The 25,245-nt window shown below is 46.4% G+C and overlaps 1 protein-coding gene across 1 annotated transcript in view; it reads left to right on the forward strand.

Moving 5' to 3' along the window:
• Positions 1-465: 465 nt before the first annotated feature.
• Positions 466-25,245, forward strand: part of LOC109881492 (unconventional myosin-IXAa-like) — a gene marked incomplete at its 3' end in the record, with an annotated part of 63,071 nt that continues 38,291 nt past the window's right edge. Inside the window, exon 1 of the mRNA XM_031817934.1 lies at positions 466-1,441. Within this exon, the coding sequence (XP_031673794.1) occupies positions 548-1,441 (894 nt within the window). The remainder of the gene's footprint in view (positions 1,442-25,245) is intronic.

Consider the following 25,245-nt stretch of genomic DNA (forward strand, 5'->3'; position numbering starts at 1 on the left):
ATGTATTTTATAAAGCCTTTTTACATAAGTAGTTGTCACAAAGTGTTGTTGAGTTTAGGACAGCCCAGTGAGTCAGAGACAAAACATCTGTCCTTCTCATAATGCTCTTCTCTTCTCTCTGTGGACACCAGTCACCCCATCATGACTTTTGGGTGTATATTAAGGTTTTGAATGGTGTTATTGTGTGTTCAGTGAAGAAGCTGGCAGCTGCTAGTCTTGGCATGGGGATGGACTGCTGCTGCTGTGCAGTGTAATCTAGTCGGTCCAGATGCTGTTATCCCTGAATGTTCCAGTCTCTTTATGTTGGCCAGCCAGCTATAAACTCATTTGTACATTTTTCATAGATTACATAATAACATGAAATGCACTTTTTGTGGTGGATTCAGTGAATGATTTACGGTGTTGACCTCTCTGTGTGTTGTCTTGTCATCTCCAACCCTCTCTTTCTCTGTCTCCTCCAGCGGTGATGTCTTGAGGCAGTCTCCCATCCGGCCTAGTGAAGGACGTGCGAGGTCAAGTGACTGCTAATGGGAACCCCTGTGACACCATGAGTGCTCGTGATGGCGGCCACGGCGGCGGGATCGGTGGCGTGGGCACGCTGGGCAGGCGAGGACGCTACGAGGACTCGGAGTTCACCCTGCGCATCTATCCGGGCTCCCTGGCCGAGGGCACCATTTACTGCCCCGTCAGCGCCCGCAAAAGCACCACGGCCGCCGAGGCCATCGAACGCTGCCTGGAGCGCCTGCGTCTGGACCGTGACCGCTGCTACGTGCTAGCCGAGGTCAAGGAATTTGGCGGGGAAGAATGGATCCTGAACCCCAGCGATTGCCCCGTCCAACGGATGATGCTGTGGCCCCGCGGGGCTCTGGAGCAGCGCTCGGGCTCGGGCGGCGGGGAGGACTACCGCTTCCTGCTGCGGCAGAAGAATCTGGATGGCTCCATCCACTACGGCGGCAGCCTGCAGATGTGGCTGCGTGTGACCGAGGAGCGCCGGCGCATGACGGAGCGTGGCCTGTTGCCACAGGAGGAGGTCAGGGGTGACCACGCCGACTTGTGCTGCCTGCCGGAGCTCACCGAGCGCTCGCTGCTGGACAACCTACGCTCGCGCTTCCGCCAGGAGAGGATTTACACCTACGTAGGCAGCATCCTCATTGTCATTAACCCCTTCCAGTTTCTCCCCATCTACAACCCTAAGTACGTCAAGATGTACGACAACCACGCTCTGGGAGACCTGGAGCCGCACATCTACGCCGTGGCGGATGTGGCTTACCACGCCATGCTACAGCGGCGGAGGAACCAGTGCATCGTCATCTCTGGAGAGAGTGGCTCGGGAAAGACCCAGAGCACCAACTTCCTGATTCACCACCTGACCGCCCTCAGCCAGAAGGGATTCGCCAGCGGGGTGGAGCAGATCATTCTGGGGGCGGGGCCAGTGTTGGAGGTAAGGACACCCGTGCAATAAAAATCCTGGAATTTGTAACAGCGATGGTTATTTTGTTGCTGAGTTTTCTGGTGCTATTTTCCTCTCATGGATACAAAATGAGCCAAAATGCTTTTGTTCTGTTTGTGTCAGCCAGTCTACAGTGCTGTTTGTGTCAGCCAGTCTACAGTGCTGTTTGTGTCAGCCAGTCTACAGTGCTGTTTGTGTCAGCCAGTCTACAGTGCTGTTTGTGTCAGCCAGTCTACAGTGCTGTTTGTGTCAGCCAGTCTACAGTGCTGTTTGTGTCAGCCAGTCTACAGTGCTGTTTATGTCAGCCAGTCTACAGTGCTGTTTGTGTCAGCCAGTCTACAGTGCTGTTTGTGTCAGCCAGTCTACAGTGCTGTTTGTGTCAGCCAGTCTACAGTGCTGTTTGTGTCAGCCAGTCTACAGTGCTGTTTGTGTCAGCCAGTCTACAGTGCTGTTTGTGTCAGCCAGTCTACAATGCCTCCTATCAGTCTATGAACTATGTGTAGTGTAGTAGTACAGCAGCTGTGGTTGATGGTGCAATAAAAACAGTTTCCAGTAATGAAGAAACCGTTGCTCTAGGATCAACCTGGTTTGTACCTGATAGACGGGATGAGCTGTGTGCAGACTCTGTTGGCTTGTACCTAATAGATGGGATGAGCTGTGTGTTCTTATGCAACAGTGTCTGGCCCCGGCTGTCCCTGTGGCCAGAGTTCTACTACTCTATAGAAGGCTTTATGGCTGTTTTCATCCAGCTGTGCAGGGATTATATTGTACACAGAGGAGCTTGTTCCTCTGCCCACAGCAGCTTCTGAATGGCTACAGTTGTACCTTCTTGTTTCACTGTTTCCCCCTTGTTTTTGGATACCAGACTGGAACGCAAAGCAACATCCAAGGTTGTCAATACATAATAGTTCAATCAAAATATATTCTGAACCTGTTAAGATGGGTGGCAACAGAGCTTGGAAAGAAGGACTAACTCAAAATGAGTTGTTTATTACTGAGTTGTGCTACCTTTGTCAGAGGCGTAGGTTGTCTGAATAACAAGCCCTGTAGGTTATTTTGGGGCACCCTCTATTTCTGAACATTCCAGAGGGATTTACAGGCCCTAGAAAGTACCCCCCTCCCCACATCCTCTGTCGTTCATCTGTATGTCACACAACAACAACACCTGAACCTTATTTCACCAGAATACCCTGGCAACTACAGCCACACAGCCTGGCAACTATCGTCTTTTTTCCGTCTCGGTGGTTCGCCGTCTGACCACAGTCTGTTTACAGTAGCTTGGGTTTCATTGAACGTGGGAGTGTACACATTCCTTATGACATTCCTTGAGGAGGACTTCAGAGTGGCACCACACTCATACTGTGTGACTGAGGAGTATATTGTTTTCGGTGGCTTTGGAAAGTGTCCAGTTTTAGTGTTCTGAACTAATTGTAAGAACTGGACAAGCAGGTGTTTTGGTCAACCCTGACCCTGACCCTGATTGGTGTACAGTACTTACTTGCCTCGCTCTATATGAGAACATTAACACCTATACTGTAGGCCTATTACAGGTCAAGTGTTTGAGGGAGAACTATTCCTGTAGATTCATCCAGCCGTACTGTTAAACCGGTGTCTGAAAGCCAAGTGTATGAAATGACAGAACGTGACCAACATCAAGGGGTTCAATTTTTTTTACTGCCTCTCAGAAACACCATTTGCAGTGCCTGTCTCCACTCTGGACAGCTAATGTGCCTGTCTCCACTCTGGACAGCTAATGTGCCTGTCTCCACTCTGGACAGCTAATGTGTGTGTCTCCACTCTGGACAGCTAATGTGCCTGTCTCCACTCTGGACAGCGAATGTGCCTGTCTCCACTCTGGACAGCTAATGTGTGTGTCTCCACTCTGGACAGCTAATGTGTGTGTCTCCACTCTGGACAGCTAATGTGTGTGTCTCCACTCTGGACAGCTAATGTGTGTGTCTCCACTCTGGACAGCTAATGTGTGTGTCTCCACTCTGGACAGCTAATGTGTGTGTCTCCACTCTGGACAGCTAATGTGTGTGTCTCCACTCTGGACAGCTAATGTGTGTGTCTCCACTCTGGACAGCTAATGTGTGTGTCTCCACTCTGGACAGCTAATGTGTGTGTCTCCACTCTGGACAGCTAATGTGTGCGTCTCCACTCTGGACAGCTAATGTGTGCGTCTCCACTCTGGACAGCTAATGTGTGCGTCTCCCACTCTGGACAGCTAATGTGTGCGTCTCCCACTCTGGACAGCTAATGTGTGCGTCTCCCACTCTGGACAGCTAATGTGTGCGTCTCCCACTCTGGACAGCTAATGTGTGCGTCTCCCACTCTGGACAGCTAATGTGTGTGTCTCCCACTCTGGACAGCTAATGTGTGTGTCTCCCACTCTGGACAGCTAATGTGTGTGTCTCCCACTCTGGACAGCTAATGTGTGTGTCTCCCACTCTGGACAGCTAATGTGTGTGTCTCCCACTCTGGACAGCTAATGTGTGTGTCTCCCACTCTGGACAGCTAATGTGTGTGTCTCCCACTCTGGACAGCTAATGTGTGTGTCTCCCACTCTGGACAGCTAATGTGTGTGTCTCCCACTCTGGACAGCTAATGTGTGTGTCTCCCACTCTGGACAGCTAATGTGTGTGTCTCCCACTCTGGACAGCTAATGTGTGTGTCTCCCACTCTGGACAACTAATGTGTGTGTCTCCCACTCTGGACAGCTAATGTGTGTGTCTCCCACTCTGGACAGCTAATGTGTGTGTCTCCCACTCTGGACAGCTAATGTGTGTGTCTCCCACTCTGGACAGCTAATGTGTGTGTCTCCCACTCTGGACAGCTAATGTGTAAGCCCTGTGGGTTAATCTCTAACAAGCTGGCACAATTGAGTGGTTTTTGAGGGCGGAGGTGCAGCATTTAATTGTTTGCACAGTGAGATTGTGTATCTGCTCTTTACTGATTAGTAATGCTAGGGCCCAGGACAGGGGGACTAAGGGAACTAGGAGAGGGGGACTAAGGGAACTAGGAGAGGGGGACTAAGGGAACTAGGAGAGGGGGACTAAGGGAACTAGGAGAGGGGGACTAAGGGAACTAGGAGAGGGGGACTAAGGGAACTAGGAGAGGGGGACTAAGGGAACTAGGAGAGGGGGCTATGGGGAACTAGGGCCTAGTCCAGTCCACTCTATAGCTGACTAGTACCAATATTGATGTCTTCCTTTCCTCGTCTCCTTTGCTCATGATCACTGACCATGGAACTGGCCCCAACCTTGGAGATGGAACACATCTCACCCCGACAGTCTAACCTTGGAGATGGAACACACCTCACCCCGACAGTCTAACCTTGGAGATGGAACACACCTCACCCCGACAGTCTAACCTTGGAGATGGAACACATCTCACCCGACAGTCTAACCTTGGAGATGGAACACACCTCACCCCGACAGTCTAACCTTGGAGATGGAACACATCTCACCCCGACAGTCTAACATTGGAGATGGAACACACCTCACCCCGACAGTCTAATCTTGGAGATGGAACACATCTCACCCCGACAGTCTAACCTTGGATCACTCAAAAAAGGGACCATGGCTTTAAGAGGTATAGGGAAGTAGCAGTGTGAACTCTGTTTAAATCAAGAATCTATTCATCCAAGGTGCATTTCTAAGCGCTAGTTGTGTGGAACAGAATCCTGCTTCCCTCTAATATTCTTACCAGAGCTTTTAAGACTGCTGTTAAGGTTGAATTACGACACTGGGAGTGTCTCCATTCCATACTCGTCTCTCCTCGCCTCTTTCTCAAAACCTATTGGAGCAGAAGGTCAGAGGGGAGGGACCTCTGGCTTTCTCATCCAATGAGTTTTAAGAAGGAGGCGAGGAGTCTGCAATAGAGATCTTCCTGTCTTTTCATTCCTCTCTCCCTCCCTTTGATGGTACATTACCTTGACTTGACTCCCACTCAAACATGGGGAGGGGGGCTGGGTCGGCTACCATTTCACTCCTGAGAGAACAATGTGCTACTGGTCTTTACGCTAATGTCAGAGCCCCCTGACTAGCTAGCTAACACACGTCTATCCTTTGGTTCAGCTGTCAAGCACTATTCCGGCAGCCAGTATGTAGATATATCCAGTGACATAGCCATTCAGTTGGACCTACAACAGAGACTATAGATTAGTATTACCTGTCAAACCACTAGTTTACCTCCGTTAACTCTAGGCTCAAGGTCAACATTTGCGAACGTAGAAATCCATAATGAGAATATAGCAACATACCTGCTAGCATTGTTCTGACAGATGTGATTTATGATGGACTAACATCATGGCACAGTATTCTCTTGGCTCTAGCCTTGAGATAGTATGGGACACACCCTTCAAGCAAATAGCTCATGCGCTAAATAAATGCCTACCACAAACTGCAACGTTATGGAGGCTGTTTAAGCTAATGGCTCATTAGCGCACTGCATTTGCTAATGGCCATAAATGGTTGAAGCGATTCAATAGTTTATCATTGAGCTTTGTTGAAGTGGTCGCACTGCTTATTAAAGACAGCGGATAAGGTTGGATGAGCAGGATACCAGGCTGTATCACTAACGGCCGTGATTGGGAGTCCCATAGGGTGGCGCACAATTGGCACAGCGTCGTTAGGGTTTGGCTGGGGTAGGAGGTCATTGTAAATAAGAATTTGTTCTTAACTGACTTGCCTAGTTAAATAAAGGTTAAATAAATAAACATATTTCCTTCTGGGAATTTCTATATTACTGTTGCAAAACCAAAGCTGAGCACACACTCATTTTCCAATGGCTGTCAGTTGAGAAGCTCACCCTGGGGCCACTGGCACAGACAGGATGTTAACGCTTGATGGAAGATATCACTTACGAGAGGCTTTACTCTGTTTGGAGCTCTGCCAACACCAACAGTTAGCTGTTAACTCCTGACATGCCCTGTCTCTCAAGTGCTCAAATTAATCAAGCTTTGGATTGATTGAGATGAATAGTGAGACTCAAGCTGCCATCAGCCAGGTGCATGTCTCTGGCAACTACTGAGTGGTACGGTCATGTTTCTAGGTCGCGTACTGCTGTGAGTAGTGTGTAGGGATCACTGAAGGATGACAATGAATGTGGGATGTAGATTGTAGAGGTTGACCGATTAATCGGAATGGCCGATTAATTGGGGCAGATTTCAAGTTTTCATAACAATTGGAAATCGGAAATTTTTGGACACCGATATGGCTGATTTGAATTTTTCTTTTACATTTAATAAAAAAATATATGTTTTTGACACCTTTTATTTAATCTTTATTTAACTAGGCAAGTCAGTTAAGAACACATTCTTATTTTCAATGATGGCCTAGGAACGGTGGGTTAACTGCCTCGTTCAGGGGCAGATGACAGATTTTTACCTTGTCAGCTCGGGGATTCAATCTTGCAACCTTACAGTTAACTAGTCCAACGCTCTAACCACCTGATTATATTGCACTCCGTGAGGAGACTGCCTGTTACGCGAATGCAGTAAGCCAAGGTAAGTTGCTAGCTAGCATTAAACTTATCTTACAAAAAACAATCAATGATATTCACTAGTTAACTACACATGGTTGATGATATTAGTAGTTTATCTAGCGTGTCCTGCGTTGCATATAAATGATGCAGTGTGAATCGTTGCTCCAATGTGTACCTAACCATAAACATCAATGCATTTCTTAAAATCAATACACAGAAGTATATATTTTTAAACCTGCATATTTAGATCACATAAATCCAGGTTAGCAGGCAATATTAACCAGGTGAAATTGTGTAATATCTCTTGCGTTCATTGCACGCAGAGTCAGTGTATATGCAACAGTTTGGGCCGCCTAATTTGCCAGAATTGTACGTAATTATGACAACATTGAAGGTTGTGCAATGTAACAGGAATATTTAGACTTATGGATGCCACCCGTTAGATAAAATCTGGAACGTTCCATATTTCACTGAAAGAATAAACGTCTTGTTTTCGAGATGATAGTTTCCAGATTCAACCATATTAATGACCTAAGGCTCGTATTTCCGTGTGTTATTATGTTATAACGAAGTCTATGATTTGATAGAGCAGTCTGACTGAGCGGTGGTAGGCACCAGCAGGCTCGTAAGCATTCAGTCAAACAGCAATTTTGTGCGTTTTGCCAGCTGCTCTTCGCAATGCTTCAAGCATTGCGCTGTTTATGACTTCAAGCCTATCAACTGCCGAGATTAGGCTGGTGTAACCGATGTGAAATGGCTAGCTAGTTAGCAGGGTGTGCGCTAATAGCATTTCAAACATCACACGCTCTGAGCCTTGGGGTGGTTGTTCCCCTTGCTCTGCATGGGTAACGCTGCTTTGAGAGTGGCTGTCGTCGATGTGTTCCTGGTTTGAGCCCAGATAGGAGCGAGGAGAGGGATGGAAGCTATACTGTTACACTTGCAATACTAAAATGCCTATAAGAACATCCAATAGTCAAAGGTTAATGAAATACAAATGGTATAGAGAGAAATAGTCCTATAATTCCTATAATAACTACAACCTAAAACCTCTTACCTGGGAATATTGAAGACTCATGTTAAAAGGAACCACCAGCTTTCATATGTTCTCATGTTCTGAGCAACGTTCTTAAACGTTAGCTTTCTTACATTTTACTTTCTTCTCCAACACTTTGTTTTTGCATTATTTAAACCAAATTGAACAGGTTTCATTATTTATTTGAGGCTAAATTGATTTTATTGATGTATTATATTAAGTTAAAATAAGTGTTCATTCAGTATTGTTGTAATTGTCAATATTACAAATATATTTCAAAAAATCGGCCGATTTTAATCGGTATCCGCTTTTTTTTGGGGGTCCTCCAACAATCGGTATCGGCGTTGAAAAATCATAATCGGTCGACCTCTAGTAGATTGTGCCATCTTTCCCCTCATGTCCTCCTCTAATGGTTCCATCTTTCTCCTCCTGTCCTCCTCTAATGGTTCCATCTTTCCCCTCATGTCCTCCTCTAATGGTTCCATCTTTCCCCTCATGTCCTCCTCTAATGGTTCCATCTTTACCCTCATGTCCTCCTCTAATGGTTCCATCTTTACCCTCATGTCCTCCTCTAATGGTTCCATCTTTCCCCTCATGTCCTCCTCTAATGGTTCCATCTTTCCCCTCCTGTCCTCCTCTAATGGTTCCATCTTTCCCCTCCTGTCCTCCTCTAATGGTTCCATCTTTCCCCTCCTGTCCTCCTCTAATGGTTCCATCTTTCCCCTCCTGTCCTCCTCTAATGGTTCCATCTTTCCCCTCCTGTCCTCCTCTAATGGTTCCATCTTTCCCCTCCTGTCCTCCTCTAATGGTTCCATCTTTCCCCTCCTGTCCTCCTCTAATGGTTCCATCTTTCCCCTCCTGTCCTCCTCTAATGGTTCCATCTTTCTCCTCCTGTCCTCCCCTAGCCATCTGGCACCTAGCCGCTGTCCATAATTTCAGAACATTGTTTACATTTCTTTCCTAGATACAGCAGAACCTTATGTGGACAAGATGTTTAGCATTGGCAACTTGAACTACATTGGAATCCACCTCAGAACAACCAAGCTGTTCCACTTCCTCAAAACTACTGCTCATCAGTAATGACAGGCCAGTTCAGGAAACCAGTGTATTGTCTTGGAGATAACTGACCTGTTTGTCAAACGCTCAACGTAGTGGTTTTCCTCACACACACTATAGTCAACGTGACATGTACAAGCAGAGTGCAAACAGTCTTGACAGATTGATGGGTCAGCTCATGCTCCCGGCCCTGCGCTCTGGGAGGGAAAGGGTGGGCAGATTGCAGAGATAAGGGCCAGATAGGATGGGCCAGTTAGGACAGCCCATTGACTTGTTCAGCTCTAGCCTGTAGACAGACCTTCCTGGCTGCATAACTACCACTCCAATCCAGATGGAGTGTCTGTTAAAGACCCCCCCCCCCCCCCCCCACGTTGAAGATATGTTAGACCCATGGTTGTTGGGATGTTGGTTTAGAGGTGGTTTTCCGAATACGGTTAATACCATGTTTAGTATTAGTTAGACAGGTTTAGTATTAGTTAGACAGGTTTAGTATTAGTTAGACAGGTTTAGTATTAATCAAACGTCATTATAAACTAAGCTGCAACAACAATGATACATTGATCATTTACATTTTGTTTTACAACATTTTCACCAACAGAATACTTGTTCTACCTGTCCAAGACAATTGGCCTGCGGTCAAGATGAGTTTTTATCCTGCAATTAAACAGACATCATTATAAAAGACTGCTGTGGGAACATGGCATCAATTTGAGATTAACAAGAAAGCCAATATGTCACTTCAGTGAAGGGTAGGGAGTATAGAGGGTAGGGAGTATAGAGGGTAGGGAGTATAGAGGGTAGGGAGTATAGAGGGTAGGGAGTATAGAGGGTAGGGAGTATAGAGGGTAGGGAGTATAGAGGGTAGGGAGTATAGAGGGTAGGGAGTATAGAGGGTAGGGAGTATAGAGGGTAGGGAGTATAGAGGGTAGGGAGTATAGAGGGTAGGGAGTATAGAGGGTAGGGAGTATAGAGGGTAGGGAGTATAGAGGGTAGGGGAGTATAGAGGGTAGGGGAGTATAGAGGGTAGGGAGTATAGAGGGTAGGGAGTATAGAGGGTAGGGAGTATAGAGGGTAGGGAGTATAGAGGGTAGGGAGTATAGAGGGTAGGGAGTATAGAGGGTAGGGAGTATAGAGGGTAGGGAGTATAGAGGGTAAGGGAGTATAGAGGGTAGGGAGTATAGAGGGTAGGGAGTATAGAGGGTAGGGAGTATAGAGGGTAGGGAGTATAGAGGGTAGGGAGTATAGAGGGTAGGGAGTATAGAGGGTAGGGAGTATAGAGGGTAGGGAGTATAGAGGGTAGGGAGTATAGAGGGTAGGGAGTATAGAGGGTAAGGGAGTATAGAGGGTAGGGAGTATAGAGGGTAGGGAGTATAGAGGGTAGGGAGTATAGAGGGTAGGGAGTATAGAGGGTAGGGAGTATAGAGGGTAGGGAGTATAGAGGGTAGGGAGTATAGAGGGTAGGGAGTATAGAGGGTAGGGAGTATAGAGGGTAGGGAGTATAGAGGGTAAGGGAGTATAGAGGGTAGGGAGTATAGATGGTAGGGAGTATAGAGGGTAGGGAGTATAGAGGGTAGGGAGTATAGAGGGTAGGGAGTATAGAGGGTAGGGAGTATAGAGGGTAGGGAGTATAGATGAATTAAGGATGACACATATTAAGACACGTTTTCTAGCACTTCAAAAAAGAATCTCTCATAGGAAAAAGACTAGTTCTGGGCTACCTGTAGATGTGAGTGGAGACAGCTGGCTTCCCTGGGAGCGAGTCAGGAGCAGGCAGAGTCCAGGGTGACGTACGCTGCTCTTTCTGTGGTTGCCTCATCATTGTCTGCCTTTGAAGAATAAGGAGCTGTCACAGGGCCTTAGTGTGGGAGCAGCTGGGGGCTACACTGGAGCCCACTTCAAGGTTCCTGGACCTGCTGTTAGTGTGGGAGCAGCTGGGGGCTACACTGGAGCCCACTTCAAGGCTCCTGGTACTGCTGTTAGTGTGGGAGCAGCTGGGGGCTACACTGGAGCCCACTGCAAGGCTCCTGGTACTGCTGTTAGTGTGGGAGCAGCTGGGGGCTACACTCGAGCCCACTTCAAGGCTCCTGGACCTGCTGTTAGTGTGGGAGCAGCTGGGGGCTACACTGGAGCCCACTTCAAGGCTCCTGGTACTGCTGTTAGTGTGGGAGAAGCTGGGGGCTACACTGGAGCCCAGTTCAAGGCTCCTGGTACTGCTGTTAGTGTGGGAGAAGCTGGGGGCTACACTGGAGCCCACTTCAAGGCTCCTGGTACTGCTGTTAGTGTGTGTGCGTGCACAGCTTCCTCTAATTTGCGCACACACGCATACATACACGCCCACACACACACACACACACACTCAGATCAACTCTGTGAGGGCTCCCGAGTGGCGCAGAGTTCTAAGGCACAGCATCTCAGTGCTAGAGGCGTCACTACGGACGCTGGTTAGATTCCAGGCTGTATCACAACTGACCGTGGTTGGGAGTCCCATAGGGCAGCGCACAATTGGCCCTGCGTCGTCCGTCATTGGCCCGGGTAGGCCGTCATTGGCCCGGGTAGGCCGTCATTGGCCCGGGTAGGCCGTCATTGGCCCGGGTAGGCCGTCATTGGCCCGGGTAGGCCGTCATTGGCCCGGGTAGGCCGTCATTGGCCCGGGTAGGCCGTCATTGGCCCGGGTAGGCCGTCATTGGCCCGGGTAGGCCGTCATTGGCCCGGGTAGGCTGTCATTGGCCCGGGTAGGCCGTCATTGGCCCGGGTAGGCCGTCATTGGCCCGGGTAGGCCGTCATTGGCCCGGGTAGGCCGTCATTGGCCCGGGTAGGCCGTCATTGGCCCGGGTAGGCCGTCATTGGCCCGGGTAGGCCGTCATTGGCCCGGGTAGGCCGTCATTGGCCCGGGTAGGCCGTCATTGTAAATAAGAATTTGTTCTTATCTGACTTGCTAGTTAAAGAAAAGAATAATAAAAAAACTCCTTCCACATGGCTTAGTGACGTAACAAAACCCTTAATTAGATTTGAAGGTGTTTTATAGTATGGTTGCCTTTTAGCTTCTTCTCTATATCAGTGCGGAGCCTGCAGTGTTAGCTAGTGGTTGGAGAATAGGATGGTGACCAGGAGATGTATGGTTTGAAGTCCAGGTCAGACACAGTTAGTAAGTAGACCCACACTCACCGCTGAGGAATCGGGAAAATGCAACTTGCTTTGATTGAAATGTGACCTACTTTGCAGACTGTTCCCCCTAAAACATGGATTCAAGAAAATGATCTCTGTAGAAGACAACCGACTACTTACTGTCTGTGGATGGAGCTGCTGTGAGGAGTCTGGAGGGTCTGGCTAGTTTCTGTCTGTGGATGGAGCTGCTGTGAGGAGTCTGGAGGGTCTGGCTAGTTACTGTCTGTGGATGGAGCTGCTGTAAGGAGTCTGGAGGGTCTGGCTAGTTACTGTCTGTGGATGGAGCTGCTGTAAGGAGTCTGGAGGGTCTGGCTAGTTACTGTCTGTGGATGGAGCTGCTGTGAGGAGTCTGGAGGGTCTGGCTAGTTACTGTCTGTGGATGGAGCTGCTGTAAGGAGTCTGGAGGGTCTGGCTAGTTACTGTCTGTGGATGGAGCTGCTGTAAGGAGTCTGGAGGGTCAGGCTAGTTACTGTCTGTGGATGGAGCTGCTGTGAGGAGTCTGGAGGATCTGGCTAGTTACTGTCTGTGGATGGAGCTGCTGTAAGGAGTGTGGAGGGTCTGGCTAGTTACTGTCTGTGGATGGACCTGCTGTAAGGAGTGTGGAGGGTCTGGCTAGTTACTGTCTGTGGATGGACCTGCTGTAAGGAGTCTGGAGGGGTCAGGCTAGTTTCTGTCTGTGGATGGAGCTGCTCTAATGATTATTTGGCCCAATTCTACATGCTACTATTGTACTCCCCCTTACGACATGTACAGCCAACAGAAACACTCCCGGAGTGAGTCGGCCCAGGTCAGCAGCTTCTCCTCTCTGCGCTATCCCTCATCACTACCCTGCTCTCTCTCTCTCTCTCTCTCACACACACACACACACACACACACACACACACACACACACACACACACACACACACACACACACACACAGCACATGTAATACCAACCCCCCTAGCCCTGTAATGCTCTGCAGGATTAGGGCTGTGCTGTATGTCTCCCTCCACAGGGTGAGGTCAGCAGCAGACATGGGAGGGGGGGGGGGCTGTACTGTATGTCTCCCTCCACACAGGGTGGGGTCAGCAGCAGACATGGGAGGGGGGGGGGGCTGTACTGGAAGGGGTTGTTTTTCATTCCCCTTGGCAACAGAAAGACCAGACAGATAGGGATCCATTGAGCTCTTGGCTTTCTGGTGTAGAATCTGGTGTGTCCATTTTGTTTGTGTGAAACCAAATCACCCTGTGTGTGTGTGTGTCGAGAGGGTGTGTGTTGAGGCCCCGCGGTGTGTGTGTGTGTGTGTGTGCTCATGCGAGGTTACACAAGGTATTGTAACTGTAGTCCTACAGTATTGACTGGTTGACTAAACAGTCAGCAGATACAGGCTCACTTCCAGTTTCTCCTAACATCGTATAGATGACAGGAAAGGCTAAAGGTGTGATTATACTCCCACTCTCCTGTGTTATTTTCTCACCCCATTAGGTTGCTGGTGTGACTGGTTCTGTGTCAGACATTCTAGTAGTTCTAGTTGTCTGCCTCATTAAGATCATATACATGTCAGAGATGATCCACTTCAGGAAATAAACAAGCTAAATGGATTCAATCCCTGTGGTTGTAATTAGGGCCGTCTCGAGAAAGAGAAAAAAATGAACGTTTTCTGTTTTTTTAACCAATCGATTGGTAGAAATGTTTAAATGTGTATTTTTCCATATATCGACACACTATACAGTGCATTTGGAAAGTATTCAGACCCCTTGACTTTTTCCACATTTTGTGTTACAGCCTTTTTCTGAACTGTATTCAATTACAGTTTTTCCTCATCAATCTACACACAATATCCCATAATGACTAAGTGAAAAAAACTCTTTTTTAGAACATTTTGCAAATGCATAAAAAATACCAATCTGCGTGCCAGGTATGGTTTTGGTTTTCATATGCACATGTTCATGGAACAGTTTCATTACATGTACAAACAACCTCTTTGTATCTCAAAATCATTGTCATGTGGTTAATCAATCTAAATTAAAATGATACAAACCTTAAGTATATGAAGCCAACAAATATGAAGCCTAATATGAAGCCTGCAAATATGAAGCCCGACATTGTGTAAAATATTCTGGGCCCTCAGTTTCCAGTGGGACAGACACAGCTGTAGGCTATTTGCACAAGGGATAATTAGTAATCATGTCGGCCTATTTTATTAGAGCATTACATTTTTGCACTTTCATGCTGAGTAGTTATCGAAACGAAGCGAGCTGGAATACATTGAGGAACTATTGTCATTCTCAGTGGATGTAAAAACATATGCTGTTTGCTGGCTGTTTGAGGTGAAGAAAACATTACTTTGAGAAGCTCCACAGCTCATTAGTGATGGTGGTGCATTAAGCCAATCAGAAATACGGTCAGATCCCCAAATGGGCACATTCATATGCATTGGTGTAAAAATACTTGAAAGTACTGCTTGAGTAGTTTTTTGGGGTATCTGTACTTTACTTTACTTATTTTTTACTACTTTTACTTACATTCCTTAAGAAAATATTGTAATTTTTACTCCATATATTTTACTTGACACCCAAAAGTCAATTCTGACTGCTTAGCAGGACAGGAAAATAGTCAAAATCACACACTTATCAACCGAACATCCCTGGTCTCTGATCTGGCTTACTCACTAAACACAAATACTTTGTTTGTAAATGATGTTGGAGTGTTGGAGTGTTGGAGTGTTGGAGTGTTGGAGTGTCTGGAGTGTTGGAGTGTCTGGAGTGTTGGAGTGTTGGAGTGTCTGGAGTGTTGGAGTGTCTGGAGTGTTGGAGTGTCTGGAGTATCGGAGTGTCGGAGTGTCGGAGTGTTGGAGTGTCTGGAGTGTCTGGAGTATCGGAGTGTGCCCCTGGATTTCAGTAAATAAAAAAACCAAGAACATGGTGCCTTCTGGTTTGCTTAAATAAGGTATTTTATACGATTTTTACTTTTGCTAACTTTTACTCAATTAGTATTTCACTGGGTGACTTTTATTTGAGCCATTTTTACTTAAGATAACTTTACTTTTACTCAAAGTAACTGTTGGGTACTTTTCCCACCACTGTTTATATGCCTACATTTGCGCCCAGGCCAGGTAGCCATAGGCTACTTCTATGAGTAATCAGGCCAGGTAGTCATAGGCTACTTCTATGAGTAATCAGGTGCGCGTCCTTACGCAACATTGACAGGATCGCTCCAAACAAAAGACAATGACTAAACTCGTAAAATGGAATGAAATGAACCTAAACGTGTTTCTCACAAGGGTAGCATAGGTTGTGCGCTCGGCAAACAACGTGTCCACTCCGACAACGAGAACGGTAAAAGTAACATAATAATATATTAAATGCATGAACAGAAATGACCGTAACCAAACAAACATTGTAGATTAGAAAATATAGGAATTAATGGTAAGTGTACAACTGGTGATATATGTAATGGGGAAATTAAAGGAATTATGAGACAATGAATGTGCACAAATTGGCAGGAGAAGGGCATTCTGGAGCCAGATGTGCATTTTAGCCACACTGCCCTTCTTCCTGGACTGCGTCATCCCCACGGCCTCCACAATGGATTAGTTCACTGAGATCGGAGCGAATAAGACAGGTGTCTCATGTGCCAATAATAAAACAAATATATGTGTATATATATTTGCTACTGCTCAACAACAACAACAACAACAACAACAACAACAACAACAACAACAACAACAACAACAACAACAAAATGACCAGTCGACTAATTGGGTCAGCCCTACTTGTAATGTAAAGATATCGACGAAGTAAGATGATAAACTGCTCAATTATAGTGGGCTGGAAACGGCCCTACTTACTGTGGTGGTGTTCGTCATTAAAATAGGCTCCAATCCGAGAACACTGGGTTATGGGAAAACGTTATATGCTTCTGTACCGGGCATGTTTTAAACAGGGAACGTCCTGATTTGGCTCTCGTGAAAGGAAGACGTATACATACCAGGAACTATTTTCAACAGGAGGCTCTGTGTTGGGCCTCCCATTTGAATAAGTGTAGTAATAACAGTGTGTACTGTGAATGGTTTCTACGGTTCAATCCTTTTCCATCACCTTGATATGGGGTGGTTAGGGGCAGCCCCCTTGCCACAGTAACTACAGGTCATGTTATGATATATAAGGTTAAGTATAATCCTTGTTAACTGTGAAAGATGACCAGAGTCCTGCGAGCTACAGAATAGATGCAGTACAGGATATGGTAGTATGTAATGGATCAACCTGTTAAGAACACATGTATCTCTTCCTCTGCTGGAATGCTGTTTACATAGACCAGCCTCATTAGAACGGCTGCGGTGATCTGAGCTCCTCTCTGTCTGAGCTCCACACACCTCTGTCCTCCCTTTTACACAGGCTGCATTCTGCTCGTATACGTGTGTGCATCGCACCAGCCTCAACTCCTAAATAAAGCTTCACTCCAACCATGCGCGCACACACACACACTATATTACTAGTCATCTTCTAAAGTGTTCTCAGAAGTCCTATTACTATACATGTAGTGTACATGCCAGGGCACTAACCTGTATCCCCCCCCCCAAAAAAAAAGACTGAGCTGTCGTGAAATTGAATGATTTGCTTCAACCAATTGGCGTCTAGGTAGAGGAATGCTAACCAACTTCTCTCTGCTTCTTCTCAACAATCCTTATCTCCCCCAGGCAGAGCCAAGCACAGTTTCTCTCATAGACACTGTATAGGGTTGTAATGGAAGGCTGGCCTGATGCAGCGCTAGCTAGCTGAGGAGGGACGGTTCGCTACAGTACATGTTGTTCCATCCTGGTCCTACTTTGCAGTCCTGTGTGATTTGTATGTGCTTGTACTGTACATGACACCACAAATAAAGTTCCCTCAGGTTAAATAAAGTTTCCCTCAGAAGTTCCCGCTGAAAAAACAAAAAAGCGTTCATAGTGGATCGACGCTCACTGCTGCTTCTCCCATTGGATCAAAGGGCTGCAGCCAGGTCAACGTTCAGTCAGACATTTTGTCTCTACGTCAGATCCAAGTATGGACAGGGCCAGAATGTATACTTGGTGAGTCCGGTGAGTCCACTCCCCTTACTAAATCAAAGGAAGGGATGCTCCAACTAGACTCTTGAGCTCATCTGCTGCCAGACCCTCCCAAAACATCTCCAGGTCAACATCCTGTCTGTGTGACTGGGGGCGTATTGTATTTGGTTTACACAGAGCAGGTGGTGGACCGACTAATAACTTCTGTATTAGTCTGGAGAGAAACAATGCATTGTCCTTGATCTGCTCTGGTTACTCACATTTTCCTGCAACTATTTCTAATTGACATCAAGTCAAGATGATGCACAAACCATTTGTTCAGGGGACCTTTTCTGGAGAAAAGACCACACAAACAATACCATATCTGTTATAGTATTCACTTGCTCAGAAGTCTGTGCAGAAACTAATCCTAATCTCTGAACAGGCATAGCATTAGCTGCCCAGGCTGATGCTAGTGTGCCGGGTCTGTCTCCTGTCACAGTACTAAAGGCTACCAGTTGGTTAGGCAGTGGCAGATGCTGTTGGTGTGTCCAATCAGTGGCAGATGCTGTTGGTGTGTCCAATCAGTGGCAGCCCAACAATGTGCTTGTGTTTGTGCGGCATCAAAAAGCCTCTTTATTTAAGGGGAGGCAGGTGAGAGTCCTCAGATGCCACGTCAGCAACACAGTGTAGCCAGCACCTGCTGTCTGCCCCGGCCCGCTGCCCCGGCCCACTGCCCCGGCCCACTGCCCCGGCCCGCTGCCCCGGCCCACTGCCTGTACTACACCTGGGCCTTTGTCAGTGTGGCTAGAGATAGATTTATGGCATAGTCTTGTTAGATATATGGGAGAATAATGTTTGGAATAGACTGATAGATATATGGGAGAATAATGTTTGGAATAGACTTGATAGATAAATGGGAGAATAGATGTATGGAATAGACTTGATAGATAAATGGGAGAATAGATGTATGGAATAGACTTGATAGATAAATGGGAGAATAGATGTATGGAATAGACTTGATAGATAAATGGGAGAATAGATGTATGGAATAGTCTTGATAGATAAATGGGAGAATAGATGTATGGAATAGTCTTGATAGATAAATGGGAGAATAGATGTATGGAATAGTTTGGAACATAAAAGTGTCAACTCTGTCAGATTTCTATCTGTAGAAATAGTCACTGTTCTCTAATTATCATCCTTAATCATAATAGCCATCTACCAGGATTTCTGGAAAACCACATCATTAATTGAAAGTTCCAGGAATTTTGCAAGTCTACCCATCACCCATAAATGGGTTTAAAGTGGAATTGACAGTGTTTTAGCAACATTAGATCTTATTTAAAGCTGTTCCTATAAACCCCCAGGAAGAATATGACCGCTTTATATATTCGTTTTTTTTCCCAAGTGCGCACTTAAATATGGTCATTTTCACGTTTTCATACTTTGACTGTTTGGGAATGATGTACATTAAGGCAATTGAACATTGTATAGCAATATATTGTGGGAAAGCACACTGCAGTAAATAAAACCTAATAAACATCTGTCTTGTCCAGGACCTGACTCTACACAGATTGGTGCACCTTAGCCAATCAGAGCTACATTAGGCCTATATGCAAATAATCAATTTTCCACACGGGCCTGCCATCATTCACTTTGAACTAGACTGTGTGTTTACAGGCAGTAGGACCTGCCATCATTCACTATGAACTGGACTGTGTGTTTACAGGCAGTAGGGCCTGCCATCATTCACTTTGATTGAACTGGACTGTGTGTTTACAGGCAGTAGGGCCTGCCATCATTCACTTTGATTGAACTGGACTGTGTGTTTACAGGCAGTAGGGCCTGCGAACATTCACTTTGATTGAACTGGACTCTGTGTTTACAGGCAGTAGGGCCTGCCATCATTCACTTTGATTGAACTGGACTGTGTGTTTACAGGCAGTAGGGCCTGCCATCATTCACTTTGATTGAACTGGACTGTGTGTTTACAGGCAGTAGGGCCTGCGAACATTCACTTTGATTGAACTGGACTCTGTGTTTACAGGCAGTAGGGCCTGCCATCATTCACTTTGAACTGGACTGTGTGTTTACAGGCGGTAGGGCCTGCCATCATTCACTTTGAACTGGACTGTGTTTACAGGCAGTAGGGCCTGCCATCATTCACTTTGAACTGGACTGTGTTTACAGGCAGTAGGGCCTGCCATCATTCACGTTGAACTAGACTGTGTGTTTACAGACAGTAGGACCTGCCATCATTCACGTTGAACTAGACTGTGTGTTTACAGACAGTAGGGCCTGCCATCATTCACGTTGAACTAGACTGTGTGTTTACAGACAGTAGAGCCTGCCATCATTCACGTTGAACTAGACTGTGTGTTTACAGACAGTAGGACCTGCCATCATTCACGTTGAACTAGACTGTGTGTTTACAGACAGTAGAGCCTGCCATCATTCACGTTGAACTGGACTGTGTGTTTACAGGCAGTAGGGCCTGACATCATTCACGTTGAACTAGACTGTGTGTTTACAGACCGTAGGACCTGACATCATTCACGTTGAACTGGACTGTGTGTTTACAGACCGTAGGACCTGCCATCATTCACGTTGAACTAGACTGTGTGTTTACAGACAGTAGGACCTGCCATCATTCACGTTGAAACTAGACTGTGTGTTTACAGACAGTAGAGCCTGCCATCATTCACGTTGAACTAGACTGTGTTTACAGACAGTAGAGCCTGCCATCATTCACGTTGAACTAGACTGTGTGTTTACAGACAGTAGAGCCTGCCATCATTCACGTTGAACTGGACTGTGTGTTTACAGGCAGTAGAAACAGTGCAACATTAGATCATTATAAAGCATATGGCAAAATACACCTGAATGGATTTGCAAGTATGTAACACCACGGGACCTCTAATATTTGGAACTTCACAGTCATGTTGATCAAATAACCAACCTGTTCATGTTTGTCTATAACCAACCTGTTCATGTTTGTCTATAACCAACCTGTTCATGTTTGTCTTTGAATCAAATAGAACCTATTTTTAAAACCTCTTATAAAGTTGGTATTGTAGCATAAACTAGGAATTTGATATATTTTTCTGATATTATGATTCTGTTTGTTTCATATCTGCAAATTAGTTAAAATTCTGTCAGTTCCACTTTAATGTTTCATCCCAATGAATAGGCTGTATATCTTCCCAACAGCTTTAACTAATATACACAATGTGTCTCTCTGTTATTCATAGACATGCACTCACTGTCTGTGCACGTTATGGGAGTGGAAAATAGACATTCTGTATTTCCATTTGTTATGGCTTGGTTTCATTCTTTCCAGTTGAAACTACATGGTTCAATCATTTCATTTCAAATGCACTCAGTACCCCGAAGAGTGATAGGGGAGATGGTTACACTCTGTTTCATTCCTCACGCTTCCTTCGTTGTAGAGACACATCATAGTGTACAACAATACCAACAGGAACGATCATTAAAACATCATAGTGTACAAAAAATACCAACAGGAACGATCATTAAAACATCATAGTGTACAAAAATACCAACTGGAACGATCATTCACACATCATAGTGTACAAAAATACCAACATGAACAATCATTCACACATCATAGTGTACAAAAATACCAACATGAACAGGAACAATCATTCACACATCACTAATACACATCATCTCTCTCTTCGCTCTTGCTCTCTTTTTCCTACCCCCCCCCCTTCCATACACACACCATCCATTCCTCCTTTCCTGTGTGGCCTTGACTGTGTCCATCTGCAGCTGGCTGTGTTATCCTGCTGCTCCCTCCTCTGCAGCCCTCCACTCCTCTTCTGTCCTGTACATGTAAAGGAGTGGATGTCGCTTGGTTTTTAAAGTCCTTTTTGCACTCTCATTTTCTGCCTCTGTAACCCCTTTCTCCTCCTCGTCTTTCCCTTTCCTTCTGTAAGAGGAGTGGGAGGACTCTTTGTGGCGGGGGGGGGGCTTCGTAATAATGAACACCATGGGGGACCAGTATGAAAATATATGCACTCACTACTGTAAGTAGTTCTGGATAAGAGCGTCTGCTAAATGACTTAAATGTAAATATGTAGTTAGTCTATCTGGGTGTATAAAGTCAGTGTCTTTATGTTACTGTCTCAAGTTACTCCCGTGTGCACCATTTCCCCACCTGTCTCTCTCCTGTACTGAACTGGAAAGGTGAGCATTAGAATGTGTAGTTCCAACACTCCTTAACCCTAACTCTTATCATGTCCGCACAGCTAAACCACACCCATATCCCCTTCCACCAGCTCATTGGTCAGTTGGGTCCTTTCCCGGGATTTATTTGAACAGAGACCATTTACATTTGACCCATGGTCATAGATGTTGTTAAGGAGCCTTTTGGTCCTAGACTTGGCGCTCCGGTACTGCTTGCCGTGCGGTAGCAGAGAGAACAGTCTATGACTTTGGTGACTGAAGTCTTTGACCATTTTTGGGCTTTCCTCTGACACCGCCTAGTATATAGGTCCTGGATGGCAGGAAGCTTGGCCCCAGTGATGTACTGATAGCAGCTCAGCTATCATGCAGCATGTTAAAGGGATACTTCAGATTTTTGGCAATGAGGTCCTTTTCTTTACTTCCCCAGAGTCAGATGAACTAGTGGATACCATTTTTATGTCTCTGTGTCCAGTACTAAGGAAGTTAGAGGCAGCTGCGTCATACAATGCTAATTAGCGTTAGTGCAATTTAAATGGTATCCACAAGTTCATTTGACTCGGGAACTAAACTGAACAAAAATATAAACGCAACATGTAAAGTGTTGGTTCCGTGTTTCATGAGCGGAAACAAAAGAACCCAGGAATTTTCCATATGCATAGGCTTATATCTCTCAAATGTTGTGCTAAAATGTGTTTATATCCCTGTTAGTGAGCATTTCTCCTTTGCGAAGATAATCCATCCACCTGACAGGTGTGGCACATCAAGAAGCTGATTAAACAACATGATCATTACACATTACACATTACACCTTGTACTGGGGACAATAAAAGGCCACTCTAAAATGTGCAGTTTTGTCACACAACACAATGCCACAGATGTCTCATGGTTTGAGGGAGCATGCAATTGGCCTGCTGACAGCAGGAATATCCACCAGTGCTGTTCACAGAGATTAGGGCCTAATTCATTTATTTCAATTGAGTGATTTCCTTGAACTGTAACTCTGTAACCAAAATTGTTGAAATTGTTCAGTGTTGCGTTTTATATTTTGTTCAGTATACACCAATCCACGGATGTGACCGTAGTGGTGTGGTTCACATCTGGCGATGGCCGTCGTAGCGGCCCAGTCCTCTTAGTCCAGATGGCTTCGTAGCAGCCCGGTCCTCTTAGTCCAGATGGGCTTCGTGGCGGCCCGGTCCTCTTAGTCCAGATGGGCTTCGTAGCGGCCCGGTCCTCTTAGTCCTAGATGGGCTTCGTAGCGGCCCGGTCCTCTTAGTCCAGATGGGATTCGTAGCGGCCCGGTACTCTTAGTCCAGATGGGCTTCGTAGCGGCCCGGTCCTCTTAGTCCAGATGGGCTTCGTAGCAGCCCGGTCCTCTTAGTCCAGATGGGCTTCGTAGCGGCCCGGTCCTCTTAGTCCAGATGGGCTTCGTAGCAGCCCGGTCCTCTAGTCCAGATGGGCTTCGTAGCGGCCCGGTCCTCTTAGTCCAGATGGGCTTCGTAGCGGCCCGGTCCTCTTAGTCCAGATGGGCTTCGTAGCGGCCCGGTCCTCTTAGTCCAGATGGGCTTCGTAGAGGCCCGGTCCTCTTAGTCCAGATGGGCTTCGTAGCGGCCCGGTCCTCTTAGTCCAGATGGGCTTCGTAGCGGCCCGGTCCTCTTAGTCCAGATGGGCTTCGTAGCGGCCCGGTCCTCTTAGTCTAGATGGGCTTCGTAGCGGCCCGGTCCTCTTAGTCCAGATGGGCTTCGTAGCAGCCCGGTGCTCTTAGTCCAGATGGGCTTCGTAGCGGCCCGGTCCTCTTAGTCCAGATAGGGTTTCTCCATTTGCAAAGTGCGCATGCTGTTCCTTCCTCACACTAAAGCACAGACATCTGGAAAACAGCAGTGATTCTTATTAGTGAACAACATGAGGGACATCACCCCGCAGTAGGTCAGTCGTGGAAATAACATCACGGGCCGTGGACTGTGCTCTTCCTGTATCCGTCCCGTTGTGTGGTTTAGGTGCATGCTGTTTGGAGAGTTTGTGTCCTCTTCGCCATACTTTTTGGTTGAAGAGCATAGTGTGCTCTGAAGTATGTCTACAGCAAGGTCAATTCTGTTTACATTTAATTGAGTTAATTTGTGAATGCATCAACAATTTAATTTAATAAATAAATAATTATCAAGTTTGGTGGACAGTGATTCACAGCTATGTAGCGTTGAGGCCAAAGGTCGACAATAAATTGATTGTTGAAGGAAAGCTTGAACTGTCAGTCCCTTCTTACCTTCTCCCTCTCGCTCCCTCACTCCCCCCCTCCTGCTCTGGTTGTCTGGTCATTCTAACTGCACTCGACTCACAACCCTCTAGCCCTGTAAGATGACACGTGTCACCACCATGCTAAGAATAAAGCGCTGGTCCACCTGGAATGTTGCCTGTGGTATAGTAAATGACTGTCCACAACAATGAGTACAGTTCCCTCCCAATGTAAAGCCTTTACCAGCCTATATCTCCATTGTATCTGGACTTCACTGCTTCCTTCTAAGCCGTGGCCTTAACAATGTCCTGTTGATGTGTAACAGGACGTTGTTACAGTAACTGCGTCAGAACATGGTTCTCTAGTGAATGTTTCGGTACAATAGGCTACATTCTTTTTGCGTTTGTTTAGCTCATATAGAATTTAGCATATCTTACTCCTGAGTGGCGCTGCGGTCTAAGGCACTGCATCTCAGAGCAAGAGGTGTCACTACAGTTCCTGGTTTGAATCCAGGCTGTATTACATTCGGCCGTGATTGGGAGTCCCATAGTGGGGCGCACAATTAGCCCAGCGTCGTAAATAAGAATTTGTTCTTAACTGATTTGCCTAGTTAAATAATAGTTAAATAAATACAAAATACTCCCAGCCTACAACTGTATCTAGACACGCCGCAGGGATATACCTTTCACGGGATTGGAAGAAGTGTCTCTGAGATCTAACTAATGGGATTGCCCTCCTTTCTGCTGTGTCCATGTGGGTTAGCGTTAGCCTCATTGTGCTAAGTCACTCCCTTCACTCCGTCTATAGTTAGCCCTTGTCTAGCCGTAACCAGCTAATGCTTGACATGTGACCCATGTTGTGAGTTTGTTGCCGGCTGATAAGGCCAGGTGTTCTGGCTTTACCATAACATGTCTGGTTTAACAGGAAGAGCTCTAGAAACATCCAGAGCATTACATGTGCAGAACCACCCCCTTCCTCTGCTGCCTCCTCCTCTTCTCACACTTCTTCAAGCTAGCTTAGAATCTGAAGTTTGACACTTCATTTATATATTTTTAACCCTTTTTTTTCTCCACAATTTTGTGGTATCCAATTGGTAGTTAGTCTTGTCTCATCACTGCAACTCCCGTACGGACTCTGGAGAGGCGAAGGTCGAGAGCCGTGCATCCTCCGAAACGCAAGCCAATGCAATCTGCACTGCTTCTTGACACAATGCCCACTTAACCCGGAAGCCAGTCACACCAATGTGTCGGAGGAAACACCGTACACCTGGCGACCGTGTCAGCATGCACTGCGCCCGGCCCGCCACAGGAGCCGCTAGTGCGCGATGGGACAAGGACATCCCCCTCCCACAGCCAAACCCTCCCCTAACCCGGACGACACTGATTGTGCGCCTCCCCTTGGGTCTCCTGGTCGCTGCCGGCTGCGTCAGAGCCTGGACTCGAACCCAGAATCTTTAGTGGCACAGCTACAGTGCCTTAGACCACTGCGACACTCTGGAGGCAATATAACTGCAAAATGCAACAATTTCAAATATTTTAGTTACAGTTCATATGAGGAAATCTGTTAATTTAAATAAATTCATTCACGAGGCTGGTTGGCTGTACTGC

This window comes from Oncorhynchus kisutch, unplaced genomic scaffold, assembly GCF_002021735.2.
Source record: "Oncorhynchus kisutch isolate 150728-3 unplaced genomic scaffold, Okis_V2 scaffold1206, whole genome shotgun sequence".
NCBI classification, from domain to species: Eukaryota; Metazoa; Chordata; class Actinopteri; order Salmoniformes; family Salmonidae; genus Oncorhynchus; species Oncorhynchus kisutch.